Here is a 21,990-nt window from a genome sequence, read left to right as displayed (position 1 = left end):
ATTGTGCAGGGACAGCATGCTGATGTACTGGCCCACTTGGTCAGCACACATAAAATTTGATTGCTGAGATAACACAGGCAAAGTTCTGCTGCCAAGGTATTTGCTAAAGTCTTAAGGTCTTTTTTTCAAACCATATTTTCAGTGTCTCAGGTGCTCTCTACCCAGCTTACATATAGTTTATCAGCTGTGACACATGGACATTTGAATATTTTACCAGTCTTTATTTTTCAAAAGACAACTTGATGCCATCATCTACTTTGACCTCTACACATTCAGTATGCATTTCCATAAGCATTTCAAAAAGCTTTTTCCTACTGGCTTGCATTTACATTTTCTGTGAGCCACAAACCACCCCAATCATACCATTCTATGAATTGCTTATTACTTATTAGGTCCTTATAACTGTTACAGTTACAGTTAGTGCCTCGAAAATTTTCAAGCAAGCGCTCCCATTCTCCAGCTTTATCTCTGACCTCACGGCTTCCTGTACAGCTCTGAACGCTGATTGGTTTACTTGTCGCCCAAGTGACAAGCAAAGGTGCAAATCGGAGACTGGTCCCCAGATATGGCACTACTCTTCACTCCTCAGGAGTGGGACCACTGGCTGTTTCTCCTGCAGGGCTGGCAGGACCGCATCCCTGTAGAACTTCTCCATCTTAGCCACTGTGCGTTCCCAGAACTCAGGGTCAAAGGTCACTGGTACTATGGCAGTCTCTTTCAGGGTAAACACCACAAAGTCGGCCTTGTGCAGCCCCACCACGGCCATCTGGCACTGCACCTGCGTGTAGTAGCTGTGACCAGTTTTCAGTCGGTACTGTGGCACCCCCTTCCCAGCCTCGTTCTTTAGCTCCAGACAGAAGTTGCGGTCTTCCTTGCAGGCCTCTGCCACCGTGTGCTGCCGGTGTTTGTAAGGACACTTGATCTCCAGGCAGAGCAGACGCTCCCCCGTCTCCTCGTCCTCCACTATGCCGTCAGGGCTGGCTGCCAGCCAGGAGCAATTGGGGTCGACGAACAGGCCACACTCCTGCACTTTTATTCGGCGGCCCAGCGACTCGCTCTTCAGGCGCTGGTACTTGCGGACGACCATGGACTCCCTCTCGATGCCCCATGTCATGGCGCGTGTCTTCACACCCCGGCTCGGTCCAATGATGGACGCCAGGTAGGAGGCGGGCGGAGTCTTGCTTTGTCCATTGGCAAAGCGGCTGCGTGAGATTTGGTGGGCTATGGAGGCGGTGATCCGGTTCTGACGCCAGGCGAACCAGCTGGGGTTCTCCCTCTGACCACGGGTCTGTCGCTCCACCTCTTCCACCATGGGCCTCTCCATCTTCACAGCCACACCCAAGGGCACCTCCTCTGGTTTAGGTAGGGAACGTTCAGACTGCCCCTGCCTGGGGGTGCTCTGCTGTGGGCCTTGTGCTGCCAGGAGTGTCCCACGCCTCACGTCTGCTCTGACAGGTGTATCACGTGAGGTTTTCTTCCTGGCACCACCTGCATCTGTGGTCCTCACTCTTGGTGCCCTGATAGGAGCTATGACCCCCCCTGGTCCCCAGATATTGGTAGGTGGAGTCTGGCGCCTTGGTGCTGAGCTCCTTGCATCTTCCTGTACAGTTGCGACTGAGGTCGTGTAACCCTTCTTGTTAATCTCTGTGGCTGGTATGCTCTTCTTCTGCCTGCTCCTTGATGTGGCAGGGTTAGAGCTGGTGCTGTCTGTTGCGGTGGGAGCCATTCCAGCTCAGGAACTCAGAGAGTTCTAGGAATCTCTGGAAGAACAAAAGGAAAGGCATGTGTAATAAAATCCATATGTATATAGTAATCGTATGTAAAAGACTCAGATTCAGAAACATACATGTCTTTGGGTACACTTTGCATACATTTACAAATACCATTAATGTCTTCCACTGCCTGCCTTTCAGGCAAATTTTAATAATTTAGTAATAATGAATAATAATTGCATGGGGACACATACATGCATGTATGCACAAGTTGTTAAATATTAGAGAACAATGTCTTTGACAGGCAGAACTGGTGTTTGGCTTGTGTCTGGCCTCAGGGTGAAAGGCAGTCAGGTGTCCTTACACTTTCAGTCTATTTACTTGTCTGTGTGTGTTGAGTGCTTGGGACACGATACTCATTCAGCTTCCCTCCCCTCTCCCTCCTTCTCTCTTCTTGGTAGGGATAATCCGTCTGGGACATAAAGCGCTTGTGAGCTGTGCCTGTGAGCCTCTTATAGCAGGTTTCCCCCTCCCCCCCTGGGGGGTGGGTGCGTAGCACCAGGTGGTGGGTTGGAGAATTGACTGGCGACATGACAGGGCAGATTACACGGGGGTGGGTGGGTGAGGGGGCGTCTTATAATCAGGGTTTATTGCAAGTGACTGCATTTTCCCCTCCTGAGGAAACGTGATGGGCACCGGCCATGCCAGGTCATGCCACAAGAGCCCCGTACAACCTGAGATGGGCTCAGGCACACCCTGGAACACACCCCACAGTCCTAGGCAACATCCTGGCTGACTCATTACACCCATTCTTCATTGTACAGCTGGAACCAGGCTGACTCATTATACCCATTTACATTTACATTACAGTCTGTCACTTAGTAGTCACTTAATCCAGAGCGATTTACCATTTAAGAGTAGAAAAGTGCATCTAAGAAAGTTGCTGTGATGCTGTGATGCTGTGATAGTGCGAGTGCTATCTTAAATACAGGGCTACAATAAATTCATTACTACAGTGAGACACCTAATACAAAAGTGTGGGAAAGATATGAGTTATGACTGGATAAGCAAGCCTAGCTGCAGTCTTAAGAGGTGGGTACAGCTGGAACTAGGCCAGCTCGTTATAACTTTCTTGGTTTAGTTCTATTTCAAGGTAGTTTTTCAGTATGTTGTTTTGTCATGCTAACCTGTGTCAGCCCAGCCTACTAGTGTTTCCAGTGTTGGCCTACTTACAAGTAAGCTGAGGTTTGAGAGGGCAAGCTGTGTGACTACATGGCCTACATGTCCATAAAATGAGAATATAGAATTAATAATGCCACACAGAGCTGACACTAATCACAGCTAACAAATGCTGCAAAAAAGTAATATAAACTTTGGATGGTGAAACCTCAGTCTTGGACTAAAGACGAACTTCTGGGTCATGTTTATCTGGGCAGGCAGTATAATGTCATGTGAACCAGAGCTGGTTATGAGTAATGCAATGGAACAATCAAGTTGCACCAGGTCAACCACTCTTGGAGCTAACTAGCCTAATTCCATCTTTACAGTAATAATGGGGTAAATAATGATGTGGTCTAGACCAAACCTTTCAAATGCCCTGATCCTTGTCAAATACACAGTTCAGTTTTCTTCTTGGTAAGGAAACAAATCAAAATGACCTTTTCCTCTCTGTCCAGATGTAGAGTGTACAACAAATTAAAAAACTGGTCTTTGGGCCGTTGACTGTGGTCACTTCCTCTGCTTGTACAACTCAGTCCCACTCTCCATCTCTCTGCCCTACCCTCGTAGTATATACGTATTACCTCTCACAAATCCACCCCCCCCACACACACACCACACACTAATTCCCACAGCGTGAATGAGAGCGAGTCTTTGCAAGGCCCCACGTGTTCGGCCACATTAAAGCCATCCAGGGCCCTGCGAGTCGCTGTGTGTGCCATGCTATTAATAACACCACACGTTCCTAGCAACGCGCGTCCAGATCAGGCTGTGGCCTGACAGACAGCGTGAGGCAGCCAGCTCCGCGCCACAGCCGCGGGTCCTCTTCTCCTCTTTTCACCCCTGCACGCCTTCTCCCCGGCCCCACTTCACCTTTTATCCCGTTACCATGCGAGGGAGGAACAGGTATACATTCCACAGCTGCTGAGAATGATTTTCACAGGGCAAAGCTCCTGTCGCACCAGAATCTGCACACGTCACTCATCACCAAATCGTTCCAGAGGCTGTAAGTATTCAAGCCATCATTTCCTAACCTATTAAAACTTGCCCTCAGCTCACCTCAGTCATTGGAATTTTATTTATTATTATGGTTTATTTACTTGCTGAGCAGACACCCTTATTCAGGATGACTTGACATTTCGCACGTCATCCTTTCATACAGCCAGAATATTTAATGAAGTTATTCTGGTTTGGCACCTTACTTGAGGGTACTTCCACATCCATCATTCAAACTGGCAACCATTCAGGTTACAAGTCCAATTCCCCTACCACCATGCCACACTTTTGCCAAACTGGACATAAACACCACATGTATCTTTCACTGGTGCCCCTCATGTGGTTCTAGTACAGTGAAATTGGAAAGATCGTATAATTTCTCACACATGCTAGAAATTAACTGATAGCTCAGTTTATGGAAAGGCATATCTCTGTTAGATGGTGTAAGTTGTGTACACCTACTGCACCTATCTGTCTTAGAGTTTGCGGAACTCACATGTAGTTTTATGTTTCTGGTCACAAAATTGTTTCTAAATCTCTATATCACTGTGTATGCAGAAACTGTTGATTGTACTAACACATGCAAAGATGTTTACAATGGTTTCAGGTTATAAAATGTCATCTTTTCAGGAGTTACCAACATAAATAGAAGAATAATGATTTCCTATTTACAAGACATAGGGGAAGCAGAGAAAAGTTAAAAGTAGCCATAGCAACACTAACTACCTTTGGGTGAGCTAAACTACCTCTTCTCCTGTGAGTACTGCAAGAACTCGGATACAATTGAGTGTGAGGTATTGCGAGATCTGTCTGAAGATAATGATATCAGTGTGAATTAAAACTGTGGAAGTGCTACCCTCCAGGGACAGGGGAGGGCCCCTTGGTGCTTTTAAAAATGAAGGCTGACTAGGCAGGTGATCCGCTTCATCTTCTATCTGGCTTTGAATCTAGTAGCTTGACCAGTGTCCAATGTGTCATCCAGCTCTCTGTGCATAATATCACTAATTGGGTTTACAGTAGTCAGCTGTTTTTAGGTAAATTAAATGTGTTTAATTAAACTGCAGACACCATAGTTCTCACTACTTATTTATTCAAACCATTGCCTTTCATGCAACATAAAATGTTTTTGAAGCCACATGTCTCATGTGTTAACAATCATGAAAGTGTCTCAATCATGACAAGTGTCATGAAAGTGTGTTTCTTCTCTCACACAATTAAAGAGCGAACTTCACAAACCAGAGTTACCATATAAAGCTTTCACTTTGCCCACAATCCAGCAGTCCAAACATTGTTTATACCTCTCTGTTGTCAGTACTATCAGTGCACCTTTACTTATTTTTTTCTTCTGTCATTGAACTCTTTTCCCACTCATTAATCATGTTAAATTTTAAAACCTTGCATCAATTTCCTGTAGTGCATTCTATGACACTTCCTTTGTTACTGTGTGCCTTACAAATAAATCTGATGGATGAATGAATTTTACCTACAAACGAAGGACATGATTTAGACAGTTTAGACACCTAAGAGGTGATTTATATCCTCCATTACAACTTATCCCCTTCAGTCATCTGTGTACACAATACTGTGCTTCATTTTATGGGTCCGGTTTCCATTGGATGATTGCACTCTGGCGCCCTCCTCTGTCTACAGTGAGACAGTGCGACCGCAAAAGAGTGAGGAAGCGAAAGTGAAAAGGCGTGCCTCAGCATGTGATCTCCTTTTGGAGCGCTGGGGTTTCCCGTGATTTTTTTTTTTTTTTACTTATAGAACAACTCCAGTGGTGTACTGGTCATCGGGCATACCGGGACAAATCCCGGTGGCCCGCCGCATTGGTGGGCCGGTGGACCGTCAGAAAATCCACGTTTTTACCGACCCTGTCTGTCTCTTTAACGGCCCTCTCTGTGTGCCTGTCATCTGATGAAATGGTTCAACTGGGAGGACTGAGAAACGAATGTTTATTTTAATAACAAGAAGATACCATAATTTCATGAATGCTTTCACTGTTAAGGCATGTTGCACAGCAGTTTTCAATGACACACGTTCGTATGTAATCCTTTACTTTAACACTGACAAAGTCGATTAGTTCAAACAAAGTTTAGCTGCGTAAGCTTACCAACAACGCACTCATCTAGCCTAAGTAAAATATTGCATTGTCACCGCTGTCTTTTTTAACTGATGTTAAATAACACGAGACAAGTTTTCAATGTTAGCTGTGTGCCGTTATCAAGGCAAGCTAGCTGGCTACCTAGAGGGTTAAAGGGAACTTCAGGACCGCTATTGTCCAAGTTGTAGCTAGCTAGCTAGCTGCATTAAACGCGATGATATAAAACTTGCTATGTGACGTATATTCAGAAGAATATAATCGTTTGTAAAGTCCATGCACGTTAATTAAGAGGTAGTCTCAGTTGTAGACAGAACTTGAGAATCGTAGCCAAATATACTTTAATCTCCGAGCACCACCCTCCACGCGGGCCGGTCCTAGTGGATAACTCCACTAATAAATTCCCAGGATACCCCTGAACAACTCTACCTCTCTTTGCAAAACATAAAAATAACCCCGTTGACAACAAGACACGAATTTTCGTTTAGAAAGGAGATGGTGAGTGCAACAGTATATCCCTTAGTTATGAAAATGTAATTATATATACATTTGGAGTATAATGTAAATTGGCTTTGCTGAAGCCAGTCATTTCCCTGTCATATTAGAATGTATATTAACTAGTAAACAATTCATGGTAATACTACGACTTTAATAAATAAAAATATCTTGTGGTCGAAGTGATAAGAGTTTAACCAAAAGAGATGCACTGGGGTCTTAGAATGTAAGCAAAGTGCAACACGCAAGCCAGTGGAAATAGTTGTAACAATATACAGTTCAATTTTAAATTGATGCGTGATGATGAGTAATGATGAGTAAGACGTGTTTTGACAAAAGCCTTCTACAATATTGTCTCAAAACAATGAAATGAAAGACAAAGTTGATGCCAGAATTGCTGATGTCCTCGACCAAAAAATGGGAGAATGCATTTCACGCCAATAATAGCGACATTACACTACTCTGCTATTGGAGCTAACGCCCAAAGCTGGGTGTGAGTCAGGATAGACAGTGAAACAAGCCCGCACGCGCGCGCAGGCACATACACAGGCTACAAAGCAATGCGTTCGGAAAAAGTATTATGATTGGACATTGCCCGATCCGCACCGGTTGACACTGGTAGAAGACATGACAAAATGAAACTAAAGTGAGAAACCGACATGATCTAAGCGAACAGATTCATTTATATAGGCTACAGTATGCCTCCTGCGTGCATTTCTAACGTTAGATATAAACTAGACCAAGCTTACCCGTGAACGTTCTGTCGATTCAGCTGAGCTGCCTCTGTTCAAAGAGGAACTCACAGTGAGTTTAAATACAGAAATCAGGAGTTTCTGTTTTCAAACTGACGCATTTCTCTTCCAGATGAGCACAACAGATCGATCTCTAATTGGACAACGACACAGAAAGGCGGAACCTTATGAACGAAAGGTACGTAAACGACTGCAGGCCTCTGGCGCTCCTGTAGACTCAACAACATGCCCTGAACATGTCCTGCTTCAACCACACGTGGTGTGCCGACAACCTCTCATGTGATTCTGTGTCACCGTTGTCATGGAAAGTGAATAAACAACAGCAAACAACAGTGGAAGAGATGAAAAGTAGGCCTTATACACATTTTGCCCCAGAGATATTTCAGAAAGGGCTTTTCAGCCTTACTTGGTAATTTTTACACTCCTCTGTATGAATATAAAAGTATTAATTAATTAAGATGAATTAGTTTAATTTCTGTTATTTCTGATAATCAATATATCAGTATGTGGTTTGGTCATCAGCATCAATATCCTGACATTTCCTTTTAGACCACTGAAATCAAAAAGAGACACAATGTTATGCTTTTAAAGATGTTTTAGTTTGTATTGTCATTCCAGGACACGTTGTACATGACAGGGAACGAAATGAGGTACTCAGGTCCCGGTCTGGTAATAACAATGATGATAATAAAAATCAAGAAGAAGCAAGAAGAATAGTGCTCCACTATTATAGGATTAATGACTTTATTTTTCGTAGAAAATGTACTGAAGCAAATTGATATTTGTCTGCACACACAACAGATAATTTAATAGCTATATTTATATGTTGAATTTTAATCCCCAGTCACATTCAAGGTACAGAATGCATCACTTTAGAAATTATTTACTGCCCTTATCCAGAGTGAATGATATTGCTGTCATTTTTACATATTATCTATTTATATATCAGGAGATGAGGGACCTTGGGTCTGAAGGGGATGTGCCTTTGCAGATAAGGAAATGCTCTGAATGCTCAAAGAGTGATGGGTGCTGAAACAGAGACTGCCTGCACAGAGCACAACAAGGCAGGGCTAAAAATAAAAATAAATAAAATCTTAAATCTCAAAAAACCCCCAAAGATATGCGCATGTACACACTATGTATATATACACACATACACATATGTGTGTATGATGACACAGGACAAGGACCTGGACTGCTCTGAGACTTTCCAAAGGTTACTGAACTGCTGTTTGTTTTTGCATAAACATTTCAGTGACAAAAATGATGGAACATATTACGTTAGCAGCTAACTGATTTTATAACAATATACAAACAATGCTGCACCAACAGTTGGAAACTCTTGGATACACCTGTATGCCATTCCACAGCTTCACTTCACCTTTTCTGATCACCACCATCTTCTTAAAACCATGAAAACCAAAAGCACGTTGTATGAGAGAAAAAACCTAATGGCACCTGTCTGCTGGAAGTCACCACATGTGACACCTCAGAACTAGAGTGTGCCACATCTTAAAAATATCTTGGCTTGTGGGTAGACTGTTCCCACTCCTTCAGGCTCCACATTTATAACCTGCAAGATAAAGCCAAACATTTATGTACCAGACGGCAAATGCGCTGACACCTGTGTATCTAAAAATGCCTTCTTGGCAAAACACCCTATTAACTGGCAAACCTATTGCATTTTTATTTCAGCAGCTACAAAGATAATGTGGTTACATTGGTTGCTCCTAAGGCCTGTACTGTTTTTGGCCTCAACTCATTTCTCTGCAGTAAATGATTGGAATGTTTTATAAATATTTTACAAAATATCAATTAGCCTTTAATTTGTACTATTATTATAGTTATTATTTTGTTAAAATATAATTGTAAGGTAACTAATTACAGAAGTACTGTAATAATAACTTTTTTAGTGTCCACAACTCAAAAACTACAATTCCTGTGAGTCATAGTGCAAAGGGCGCGCTGGCAGCGGGTTTTGAAAGAGGGAAGCTTTAAGACGCGTCTCTATAGAAACAGCATAGCAAGGAAGTGATTTTGCAAGGTAAGCGGACCTTAAAGTGAATGGGATATAATTGTTGTGATCTTTCATAAGAGCATACCTCAATTCTAAATAAGAATCCGCTGTATTTAAACGATCGCTTCCGGAAAACTGATAAATCACTTAATACAGCGCTGTAGCTAATTTAGTTAGCTAAGGTAACACTAGCTAATGACCAGATTGCTGGCTAGCCAACGTTACTTACTCGCAGCTACAAGCATACCACGTTGTTGTGTTTGTAGCTTTTGTAATGTTTATCCCCGAAACCCCAGTTTTAAACAATTTGAAATCCAAAGGCAAAACATTCCCACCATTACCGATAAATCAGTCCTGACCGTCAAGGTAACGTTAACATTAGCCAGGATTGTTAACGTTAGCTGGCTGTCTACACCTCTTGGGACAATCTGCGGGCATGCTGCTTCGTTAGTTGTCCTCTTTGTAGCTAACAACTCCTGAGACCCATGCCCGAGAAACTTTTAAGATTTTATCACAGTTATAACTAATGGCTTTGTACCTGCTGAAAACCAAGACAGATGGCCAGACGGAAGATCTTTTTATGCACTGGGATTTTATTGAGATTTTTTTAAACCTGATGAACATATTTCTGTTTGGTAAAACTAAGAGACTACGTTAAAAAGGTATACTATACAGCATACTGTATCAGTTATACTGTCTTGCAAGCTTAGTTAACAACCACTGTGCCTCCCTGCTCTCCTCCAGTGATGTCTCGAGCCACAATACAGCCCTTAAGCGTGGGGGCCACTGCCCCAGAGACCCTGTCTGTGCTGCAGCAGCGCCTTCTGGTGGCAGAGGAGCAGACAGAGGCACTCATCCAAGATATGGCGTCCTTGGGGGTCTCACGCGAGCAACTCTTGGATCCCGCTGCTTCAGCGCGAGACACTGGCCAGAGACCTGTGAGCCCCGTACAGGTGTGGCGGGCGCTAGGCGGGGACAAGGGAGAGGGGCTGCTGTGGCGCAACTGTGAGGCTCTGGTGAGTCGGGTGTGTCGCCTGGAGAGCCTTCTGCAGACACTCAAGCTCACCAATTTCCGCCTGGAGACGGAGAGAGAGCTTAATCCCTCACATTCTAGTAAGGACTACTTGCCTGCCTGTCTGCACGTCTGTCTTTCTGTTTCTCTTTTTCTGTGATATTCCCTCTGTCTGTTTGCTGGTCTCTCTCCCTGTCACTCTGTCAGTGTGTGTGGGTCCTCCTGTTTCTGTATTCTCCTTGCATCTCTCTGTCTGTCCCGCAGCACGCCTGACCGAGCAGCTGTCTGCGCTGCAGCAGGAGAGCGAGGAGGAGCAGCGAGCAGCTCGGAAGGAGGTGATGCGGGTTCAAGACCAGCTGCGCCAGGTGTGTCAGGAGAGGGACGAGGCTCTCGAAGAGGCACGGAGGCTGGGGGAGGCGCTGGAGGTCACCAGCACATCCAAGGTACCCTGCATCCCATTCTCAACCCCCATTAGCCCCTGTCCCACCTACGGCCTTCTTCTTTCTCATTCACTCTCCGAAGAAAGAGAATGGTGGAAGGAAAGAAGGTCACCTCTGCCCCTTTTTAGCAGTATCTTTTGTTATACAAGATGATTGTTCACTCTGTGTACCAGTGTTCTTTGTCTCTAAAGGTCTGCAAACAGCAAACGATGGTTGTGTATTTTATTTCAGGGTAGTGTCAGACAATATCAGTAATCTCTTTTTCTCCAATGCAAAATGCAGCAGTACTAACACAAAACAAAGTTGACAAAGTAATGTAAATTGGGAGAAGAACAATGTAAAATGTACAATGTAAAATCCATCATTCAAGAGGAGATGAGCAGCTGAATTTTCAGCATGCTGTATGTTGCTCAGCATGGATCTGGTTTTGCTAGTTTTTTTTTAGATGATAAAGGAAATTGCATGTAGTTTTGAGGTCATTCAGTTTTGCAGCCTAGTAACATTGTAGATATTGAAATTAAATGAGGCTGGACATTTTTAGTTAGTGCTGCTGTTCAAAAGAAATCTGCTTAGATTCAATTCTGATAGTAATATTAACTGTAAGGATAACTGCATGTGTCCACACAGATGGATGTGGCTCTGGCTGCAGAGGATCTGAAGATGATCAAGGTGCAAATGAGTGAGAAGTTGCTGGAGGTGGGTGGTCACAGTGGGCATTTTTCGTTTATGATGACTCTTCGTCTATGTTGCTCTCAAGTCAAGTACTCCTGGGCTCCCCTGGTGTTATCTTGCTCTGTGTTTTTTTTTATAACCTGTCTTTAAGAAGTTATTGCTTTATAATCATGTTGATATTGTTCATTTCTGTCACTGGAGGCACACACTTGAGACCAAATTGCTTCTGCCGAAATGCTCTGAGTTCCTGCTCTGCATAATTCTTTCAAGAGAGATCTCTTCAGCAGTGCACAGCTGCGGGAGACTCCTTTAAGTGATCTTCACTTTAGCTTAAGAAGGGAAGTCAAACCCTGTCAAAGCGTTCTGCTTGCAAAAACAGAAATGAAAGTAATCTTGACAGCTAATCCCCTCTAAGAGATCCAATTTACTCCCTGTTCAAAATTCAAATGAAAGCAGGCAGGTTTCAGAATGTTATGGTAGGCGTTATTGGAAATCAGTGTTTTTCTTATGCAGATTTCATAACAGTAAAAAGTCAGTCACTGACTGATTGAATATAGGTTAAAGTGAAGAAATAAATTTGCTCATCTTGTATAAACATCTTGCGGTGCAGTGTTTGATGGTATACATACAGTATATTGTACATATATGTGTATATACTAGTATATGGATACTTAATAACACATGCCTCTTTTTTTTCTCAGCTAAAAGTGCAGCTGTCTCAGGAGGTAGCCCTCCGCTTAGAAATGGAAAAATCCCATGGGGCTTTGCTGCAGAGGGTACAAGAGATGGAGAAAGTGGTGGAGCAAGAAAGAGGACAGGTAGGAGAGATGAAGAAGTAGGTTAGCAGTAGGACAGGACATTGAATTTGGAGTGGAAGGAAATGAGGGACAGAAAGCCGGTCGATGTATAACTCCTCGACCAATAGGTGCGGGCCCTGCAGACGGACTGCCACGCCCTGCGGAGTGAAGGACAGGAAGTTAGGCAGCGGCTGAAGGAAGAGGCAGAGAAAGCTCAGCGACTGGAGGAAGAGTGCCAACAGCTCAGGGACCAAGCAGGTCAGGAACATGACATTCTCTTTTCTCTGTAGTTTTTTCACTTTGTCACCTCAGATAAGACATCAGAGCTAGAACTGAGACACACTACCATCATAAATTTATTTTATTTTTCAGATGTTAAAGAGTCCGTGGTTTCTCAGCTGACCGACGAATTAAACGTAAGTGTCATATATCTGGAAGTACATGTCACATTTCATGTGGGTGTTTGAGTCTGTGTTCCATCCGTGCTTGGCCTGTGTCCATGCTGTGTGTATGAACTTTGGTTGTGTGTGTAGATATGAGCTGTGTCCTGTGTGTGTATCTTTTTGAGTGAACTTGTTGTGTATGCCAGAGTGCTGGGCTGGCCCTGCAGAGGCTGCAGCAGGAGAACACCAAGTTACAGAAGGATGAAGAAACTCTGAAGGCAGCAGCAGAAAAAGTGCAGGTCAGGAGTATACCACTAATATGTACTATACTGCATATACCACAGGGTCTTACTATACACCACTAATATGCGCTATACTGCATAAACCACAGGGTCCTACTGTATACTACTAATATGCACTACACTGCCAATATTGAGTCCTACTGTACGCTACTAAATATACAGTACATAGTATAACACTGAGTCCTATTATATACCACTGAATATGTTGGCATGTACCACTGAATCATATTGTATACGACTGATTATATCCGCATATACCACTCAGTCCTACTGTATAAGACCAATTATTCCTGCTTATCCCTAGTCTTACTGTACAAAAGTGAATATAATTTAATATATGAGGTGGAATAAGTAACTTATTGCACCTTTTACCACCTTGTACCTCACTAAATCCTACTGTAAGTCTGAGTATACCATATTATATATGAATATTCTGGTTAACCCAGTTGAGCCACCCTTCCATGGACCAAAGCACTAATGCACCACTCTCTTTCATTATGTTTACTTTTTCAAACTAAAATTCAGAATTGTTCATCAACATAATCGCATATTTGTTTTAATATTCCCAAGATTCACAAAGATTGATAATGAAAATAATCATTGTGTATAAAAAAAGTATATGAGTAATGATGGTCTTCCTCTCTATTTTTCTGTGTTTCCCCCATCTCTCTCTCCCCATCTTATCTCTCTCTCTGGCTGTTCTTCACTCCTCTCTTTCTCTCTCCAGGAGCTGAATGGTCAGTTACAGGGTCAGTGTTCGGAGCTGAGCGCCACTCTGCGCTCTCTGACCGTGGAAAACGCCAGACTCTTGACTGAGCACCAGGCAGAACTGAAGGTACAGCACTGACACACTGTCTCGGCTTGTATACGGCGCTACACACGATGCGGTTACAGGTGATACACGTCAGTACGGGTCGTTGTCTGCGCCTCCCAGGCAGAGCGAGAGCGCGTGTTGCAGCAGCTGCAGGAGCAGGACCTGCTGCTGGATGCAGCGCGGCGTAACATCCACGCAGAGCTGCAGGGCGCGTTGACGGATCGGCTCAGACTGCAGAGAGAGCTGTGAGTTACTCCTGTCACTCCTCCCCTTTCACTGTTATAGTCTCACTCACCAGCCAATTAGAGTGTCCGCTGACAGGCGGACAGGAATGAAGGACCGCTCTCTGTCGTCGCAGCGAGACCACGCGGTCTGAACTCGCCGAGCTGCAGCAGAGTTCCATGGCTGCCCAGGAGACAGCTGCCACTCAGAGGGAGATCTTGGAGCGTACAGTTGACAGGCTTCGAGAGGAGTTATACAGTGCCAGACAAGAGAGAGAGTCCATGAAGAGGGAGAAGGCTGAGGTGACTGGGCTTCTATTACCACTGTTCAGGGTTGACAAGGTGTAAGAACTGTTTAATATGACTGTATTAGTGGCTGCCTGTGAGAAGCCTTATCATTTCCTTTTCTGTGTGACAGATGCACAGCATGGTCAACAAGCTTGAAGGGGAGAAGAGTTCTCTGGAGACTCAGCTATCCAAGGCCAAGGTACTGGTGATCTCTGAGCTTCAGTGCTGTTGCAGGGGTGGGAGAGAGGAAATGAATAATCACAGCAAAACTGTTTCACTAAAGGATTATCAACTGTGTGTGTGTTGCTGCTTGTTCTGACATTGTGTCTGTATGCTGGTGTTTGGTTCCTCCTGCCTGCTGTAGGCCTTTGATCCCCAGACTGTATTTCTCTCTCTCTCAGTCCAGGGTGAGACAGCTAAAGGATGAGCTGCAGGCTGTGCAGGAAGTCAAACTGAGCACTACTCTGGAAAACAAGTGCACACCGGTACACACATGTGCCATGTATACAATTACAACAGTCTCATACACACATACTGTAAGGTAGCTGTGGTTTGGTTAAATCTGGACAATGTAAACAGGTCCTCCATGTTTGAGACAGGCAGCAGGCAGGAACGCTTTCCGAAACAGAAGCAAAAAACGAAAAAAGTAGACACTAAATCTGTGAGCACTAAGAAGTCTGCTAACCAAAGGAAAATGATGAAACAGTATTACATGCCCTGTTAAAACTAATAAGTGACCATCTGGCTACTTCCTGTTTCTTGTCTACCATGCAGGCCTATCATAGCTCAGGTGCACTAAGGAGCTATCCGTCTTCCACATTTGTTGGCTGTGTCCCAAATGGAAAATTTGCTGACTTGCTCTTAGCTCTCCCTCTCAACAGCTTGAGGGTACCCCAATTCAGAATACCCTTCACTTCTTATCCACTTCCCCCTTTGACTGAGTGTACAAGCATGTTGGCTTCATATTTGACTGATATCCTAGGGTTCCTCTTGCATTATTGACTTCTTTTTGTGAATTTTACTAGTATAATATTCCATTACACCACCACAACAATGGAAAAAATAGCAGCACTCCCTAAAATTGAACTTGAATTTACCATATTGTATACTGCACACTGCACAACACACACACATACACACAGTAATAAATAAATGCTGTGTGTTTTTCTCCACAGACCAGTGCTGAGTTGAACTCCTGGAGGTCAAGGTGTCAAAAGCTGGAAGAGCAGCTCAGACAGGTACTGTGTGACCTCCTCTGGTATATGCAGAGAGCTGCTTCAAGTATTTTCTCACTCACTCCCTATGTGACAGCTCAGAAATGATAACCAGTGTTTGTTTCAATTTCACTCTCATTACATTACATTACATTTGCTGTATGTGATGTCTTTCAGACTGGGCGGTCAAGGCAAATCGATTGATTAATTAGATGAACATGGTTTAAAAGTCTCTCTCTCTCTCTCCATCTTCTCTCTGGTGGGGTAGATGGAGGGTGACTATGAGTTGGCTGTCGTGGTGCGGGATGAGGCGATAAGGAATTACAAGGCCCTCGAAGACCACCTAGAGAGCCTGCAGAAGGAGCAGCAGAAGAGCAAGGTCTGGGGGGGGAGAGGTCAGAGGGTGTAAATTACATCACACGTTAATATATGACTCAGACTTTGAGTGATTCTAGATTAGAGAAAATATGGTAAAAATGAGAAATGGCCAGTCACCACTCATTGAGTTTCTGGGAGATTTGCTCATGCAGGATTGCTGTATGCATTGCTGGATTTGTAGCATTGTGGTGTTTGTCCACATGATTCATTCCTTTGTTTAAAGTCACCCTCCTACCTGAGTACAGGTCACTCACCCCTACAACAGGTCACTCAAGGCTACAACAGGACTTCCAGCAAGGGGGTTGCCAGCACAGATTGTTTCTTGTTGGTCAAAGTCCATGAAAGTCCAACCGAGTCAACCGAGAAAGGAACGAAGTGAACTGATAATAAACTCGCCATAGATCGATAGTGAGCACAGTTACACAATCTGAGTATGTATTCAAATGCGTAAACATGTACACAATAGACATAAAAACAAGGTAAAGTTTAATGAATAATGTAATTATATTTTCACAAGGGAAATGAAATAAATATTTGTCCTTTTCTTAACAATTAAAATTATATAAGCATATTTTAATGTTGAATAGCATTACTTGGCATTTTCCCCATATGCCAGTTGAAATGCACGTTAGCTATATTAGTAGTAGCAGTAGAAGTAGTTAGCTGTATTAGTAGTAATAGTAGTTCATAAATATTTCATCAAAACAATTATGAGACCAGCTGCTTTGATATATTGAGCCGTTGCACAACTGTTGTGAATGTTGCATTTACACCACCCAATCACAACCTTTCAGCAACATCATAAAAGGTTTTACTCATAAGCATCTCGTCAGGAAACTCAGGTTAATTCCTACTCTAAACAGGTTACAATAGCCAGAATGAGACTGCAGTATTTGCCTCAAACACTACCCACTTAAGCAGCTACACGCCTCACTGCATAGTAAACTGTTTTAGCGTCTTCATATTCCTTCACATTCGATTCAGGCTGTTTGATATAGGAGCATTGACATTGCATTTGAACTCTTTCACATTTAATAAACATGTTAAAGTGGTGTGCCCTCACATGGAGCAACACAGCAGCCTGTATCAGAATGTGGAAAACAAGCAAAATCCATAAATATGTTTGGGAGTCTTGCCATCTTTAGACATTAAAAATATAGCATGCATTGTGAGTTAGACATTGCATTTACAGAATGATACCTTAAAAAAGTCTGATCTTTTGGCCTCTCCACATCATGTTGTGAACCGTGCCTGTCACTGTTGATGAATTTTAAAGGTATAGCATCCATGAAATCCATAGCATCCATTAGCATCCATGAAATGAGTACTAACCAAAATATAAATCAGTAGTAATGTAGGACAAATTTTATTGCTGTGTGACTGAATGCAGCCCTTAACTCTTAAATCTCAAATCAAGTATAATTGTGAGCTAGCTATGTTAGTGAGGCTCTAATTATTACAGTTGGCACAATACTAACAATATGACTACATTAACTGTTAACAGAACATGACAAAATCCCTCAGTAATATCTTAACTATATGATAATGCCCTTATTTTTAATCCAGTTGACTGAACTTTAATTATTTTTTCATTTACCTCAAATCTGATTGCAACTGCTTATCTAATTCCACAGCGGAGGGTGTGCCCTCCTTTAGATTAGTGGGGGATGTGATTTGAAAAGAAATTGGACATATTTGGCTCCTATAATGTTGTCCCAATTGTCCCCTTAGATAGTGCCAACCAAATACAGTACTTGTCCCTGGGGACATTTTTCTCTAATGAGCTACTTTTACTGTCACTTTGTCACTTTCATTACATGTTCTTGTCTGTGTGTGTGTGCCTATGTGTGAGTGCATTTTAGATAACTTCTCTATTCATATGAGTCTTGAACGTGCTTGTGTGTGTATGTCGGTCCCACATGTGTTGCAGCTAGAGGGAGATTTGGGGGCGAGATGTCCAGATGGGGGCTGGGTGGCACAGACGCTGCAGGGCGTGTTGGCGTCTCACTCCCGTCTGCAGAAGAGCACTGAGACGCTGCAGGCCGAGCTGGGAGGTCGAGACAAGGAGATTGCCACCCTGAGGGAGGAGAGGTATACACAAGCATACCCACACTCAATAACTCACTGACTGACTCACACACACACACACATACACACACACACGCGCACACATGCACTTACAGATAAAGATTTGATTTGATCCCAGTCCCAGGCATCATAGAGCTCCCTCTAGTGGACCCTAACTGCTCAAACTGGGGCAATTTAAATGGCACTACTTCCAAACTCTGTGACTGTGTATATATAAAGATATTTAAAAAAATTCTGTGTGTGTGTGTGTATTTGTGCAAATGTGTCTGTGTGTGTCAGAGTACAGATTCAGGAGAATTCACAGAGGTTACAGACACAGGTTGAGAAGCTCCAGGATGATTGTATGGCGACCAACAAAGAGGTCAGTCACACACACAACCCTCACGAGACATGGTGTCCTGCTCCTGGTTCAACACTGATAAATCCAGCTCTGTCCCTGGGGACTATGGTAAATGGTGGAGTGTTTATGCCACTACTAGATGGAATCCTTGCGTAAAGCCCTAGAAACAACTAGTCTGGACAACAAGAAGCTTGCCCAGAGTCTGGAGCAGGCCCTGCTGGCCAATAGCAAACTTCTAAGCAAGCTGAGCCGGACCCAGGATCAGAAGGAGAGAAGCCAGAGTCAGCAAAAACAACTGCTCACGCAGAGGTATATGTATTTGTTGTGTTTGTGTGGGTGTGTGAAAGAGCTGTTTTCGTTTCTTTCATATTATGTAATCCTGAAAGTGTTTTTCGCCAGGAGTGTCCTAACTGTATATTGTTTTTGTGGGTGTGTGTTTGTGCTATCAGGGAGATGGAGCTCGTTGAAGCCAAGGAGGAGGTAAGATGGCTGGCAGAACATCTGGACTCTCTGAAGGTGCTTTTGAAAAAAGAGAGAGATTGTGGGAAGAAGGTATCAAACAAGGAGATCACTGAGGTATGTCTGGGTCCACCAGCTGTCCTGGGTTCACCCTATCACATGATCAACCCTCAATGTCAACCCCACTTTCTCCTCACCCCGTCTTCCTGCCTCCTCTCAGCTGAAGAAAGCTCTTGACGATGCATCATCCAGGTCAGGTGACCTCTCCCGGTCCAATCGAGAGCTCAGGGAGAAGGTGAGCGAGCTGGAAAAGGTGGTATCCAGTCAAAAGGCTCGAATCAAAGACATGAAGACTCAGCTGAAGGTGCACCTGGAGAGTCGAGCAACTTTGGCCACCTCTCAGAGAGTGAAGGTACCTGTGACCGCGAGACACACCCTTACCTGGCAGACTGAGCTGAGTTGGACACCCCTTACCTAAGGCAGTCTCTCTCTCTCTCTCGCCAGGAGATGGAGGAAGCTCTGAAGGGTCTAGAGAGTCTGAATGACGAGTACCAGAGAAGAAACAATGAGCAGGTGGAGCACCACACATTCCTCTCACTCTCTCTTTTCAACTGCCAGGCCTCCTCGGTCCCATTCACACACGCACACGCACATGCACACGCACACATGTACTTGGTATTATTTGCTCTTACCTCAAACAATGCCAGGAGCTCCTCTCCATCTTCCTTTCTGAATTATTAAAAACATACAGACTTGCAGTAAAGAAAGAAAGAGTTGGTTGCATACTCTTAAACTAATAGTGTTATACAACACATGGAAAAGCAGGAACGATAACAAAAGGTGAGGACTGTCACCATATCCCTCACATTTTACGAATAAAATGTATGAAAATGAATCTCTCTCACTCTGTACCTTCTCAGAGTCAGCTGATCCAGCAGTTCCAGTCTGAGCTGCAGCGTCTGTCCTCCAAACAGGAGGGGGAGCTAGAGGGGGAACGGGAACTCCGGCAGATGCTGCAGGATAAGTGTCAGGTGCGTGTTTGCACAGATATCATAAATACTGAGCAGATAATCAGTCCCTGGGCGCTTATGAAAATTCTAGTTGGTGACAGGAGGTTCCAGGCAATGATGTTCATCGGAGGCTCTGAGGCTATGAGAGGGATGTAGGAGGAGGGGGAGTGACGCTCCTCTGAGTCTCTCCTGTGTCTGCAGACGCTGGAGGAGAATATGCAGCAGTTAAAGCAGAGTAGAGACGAGGCAGAGCAGAGGCTGAGAGAGGCCAGCCTGGAGTCACAACAGGTGAGGTCCTTCACCCATATCCCCATGCACAATGTCCACACTCTCTCTTTATCATCTCCCTTCTCTTTCCCCTTCCTGAATCTCTCCCCCGCCCCATCCCCTTCCCTGATCAGATCTCTGAGAACCTGATGGAGGCTCACACCTGGTTCAGGTCCAAGTTCAGCAGCTTGAGGAGTGAACTGGAAAAAAGCAGAGCCAGGAGGGAACCATCAACAGACAAGCGCCATTCCCTGGGGAGGAGTAAGGAGGTGGCACACATTGCATCACCTGAGGGTGGAAAAAAGGTGCTTCCACACCATTCCCTGCTACATCAAAAACAAAGCTTTTAATCTGTTTATTGAAAAAATTCCTTTTCCTAACTGTCATCTGTCACCTTGAATCAGGGGACTCCCACTGGGATATGGCAGGCCATAGAGCATTACAGTTTCTGTCCCACCCAGTGTACTGACATTTGTTTATTAAAATGAATGCAGAATCCATTACCTGTCTAGATCTTACGATGTTCTGCCAGTCTTTTTGGCTAGATCCATCCTAATGTTTTCAGCTTCACTGATACTTTTTTTTTTCAAAAGATTTTAATACCTTGAAAAACACCTAACACAAACGGCAACACTGAGTTGTAAAATCTTGTCCCATTTTCTCACCTATAGGTACAGAGAGCAAAGCTCTTAATCACTAGCTCAGTCATTAATACCACTGTCTTCCACAAGGCCCTATTTCAAATGATAATTGCTATTCTGGCAAATGTGTAATTATTACATTGTTTGATTAATACTCAGGTAACAGTTTATGCTCCCTCTTGCAAATGTCCTCCATGTGAGAATCCAGAGCTAGATAATTGATAATAATTATATTACATAGAATGCTCTGCAGAAACAGCAGCAAATCATAACATTATGGATCAGGCCACAGAAGTAGCTTGTCATGGTTGTGGTCAACAACCAAGAACGTACCGTGATTTCAGAAAACATTCTGTATCCTGTGTCCGGTAGGTAAAGGGAAGACCACAACAGTGTTATGACTGTGGACTCTGGACAGAGCAAAGAAAGAAATCAATAATTACAGCCACAACTGCACACATTTTGAAAAAATGATCACCAGAACATCACCATAGTCCCAAAGATTTTTAAATGTACCAAAGCAATGGGTAAAAACTACAAGCTGTGCGACTCATTAACACCTGTTTCTGTCCTCATCACGCAGGCCTTGTGTGACTCCGGGCCCATAGTACTGAAGCAGGACCACTGGAGCACTGCATTGAAGCGCTGGGAGACCAAGAGGGAGTTGGCCCGCATCTCTGGGAGATGCAGACACACGGGACAGACGCACGGGCAAACTGATGCACAATGAGCGCATACTGAGACATGGATGCAGTAACATAAGACTTCTCCGATCAGTACATCTTGCACAAAAGCATGTCATGCATACACAAACGCGCACACATTGATATAGTATGGTCACGTGCAGTGACAGATGGACAGGCTAAAGTTGAGGTGAGACATTTCTAATATGCCACTCTGAGAACCCCCCCCCCCCCCACACACACACACACACACACACACACACACACACACTAAAGATCACCCCCAGCCAAATCCAGTAACAACATTCCTTATTTTTATTAAACACAGAAGTAGATTTATCTTTATCCTCTCCCACATCTGCGTCTTCTCTTATATACCACCCCAGTCACAAAATGAATAATCAATACCTGTAACAGTCACCATGTGCATTTATTCAACGGACAGAACTACAGGAAATATCAGATAGCAGCTGTGCAGAGGATGCTGGGAAATGTAGTCCACAGTCTGTGACAAGCTGGTGTTAAACATGAAGGGAACATGCTTAATCAGAGTAACAACTGTACAATCATCTTATTCCTGCTATATATTTATATCTGTACAAAGGTATCATTGTATTTTTGTATGAGTAATTCTTTATACAAAATTAAATATTTTTATATCACTTTCGTGTATAAACGTATGGTCCTCTT

At 43.7% G+C, this 21,990-nt stretch overlaps 2 protein-coding genes across 2 annotated transcripts; one reads left to right on the top strand and one right to left on the bottom strand.

Annotated features, from left to right (window-relative positions):
* Positions 1-223: 223 nt before the first annotated feature.
* Positions 224-7,432, bottom strand: LOC118783616. Its single transcript, XM_036537564.1, has 2 exons — positions 7,272-7,432; positions 224-1,760 (listed from the first exon to the last, which is right to left on the bottom strand). The coding sequence occupies exon 2, from the start codon at positions 1,724-1,726 to the stop codon at positions 572-574; it is 1,155 nt and encodes a 384-aa protein (XP_036393457.1). The 5' UTR covers positions 1,727-1,760; positions 7,272-7,432; the 3' UTR covers positions 224-571.
* Positions 7,412-21,915, top strand: ccdc150 (coiled-coil domain containing 150). The gene is made up of 25 exons (XM_036537622.1): positions 7,412-7,452; positions 10,036-10,404; positions 10,568-10,746; positions 11,371-11,439; positions 12,117-12,233; positions 12,341-12,470; positions 12,585-12,628; positions 12,802-12,894; positions 13,625-13,732; positions 13,832-13,956; positions 14,070-14,235; positions 14,351-14,419; positions 14,622-14,705; positions 15,396-15,458; positions 15,703-15,813; positions 17,743-17,903; positions 18,180-18,261; positions 18,380-18,524; positions 18,686-18,816; positions 18,920-19,111; positions 19,204-19,272; positions 19,620-19,730; positions 19,911-19,997; positions 20,111-20,281; positions 21,201-21,915. Exons 2-25 carry the CDS (start codon positions 10,038-10,040, stop codon positions 21,345-21,347), a joined length of 3,021 nt encoding a protein of 1,006 aa, XP_036393515.1. The 5' UTR covers positions 7,412-7,452; positions 10,036-10,037; the 3' UTR covers positions 21,348-21,915.
* The last annotated feature ends 75 nt before the right edge of the window (positions 21,916-21,990 follow it).

The sequence above is a fragment of the Megalops cyprinoides genome, chromosome 9 (genome assembly GCF_013368585.1).
Source record: "Megalops cyprinoides isolate fMegCyp1 chromosome 9, fMegCyp1.pri, whole genome shotgun sequence".
NCBI classification, from domain to species: Eukaryota; Metazoa; Chordata; class Actinopteri; order Elopiformes; family Megalopidae; genus Megalops; species Megalops cyprinoides.
The sequence above is the reverse complement of the archived record's forward strand: the minus strand, read 5'-3'. Positions and strand labels throughout refer to the sequence as shown.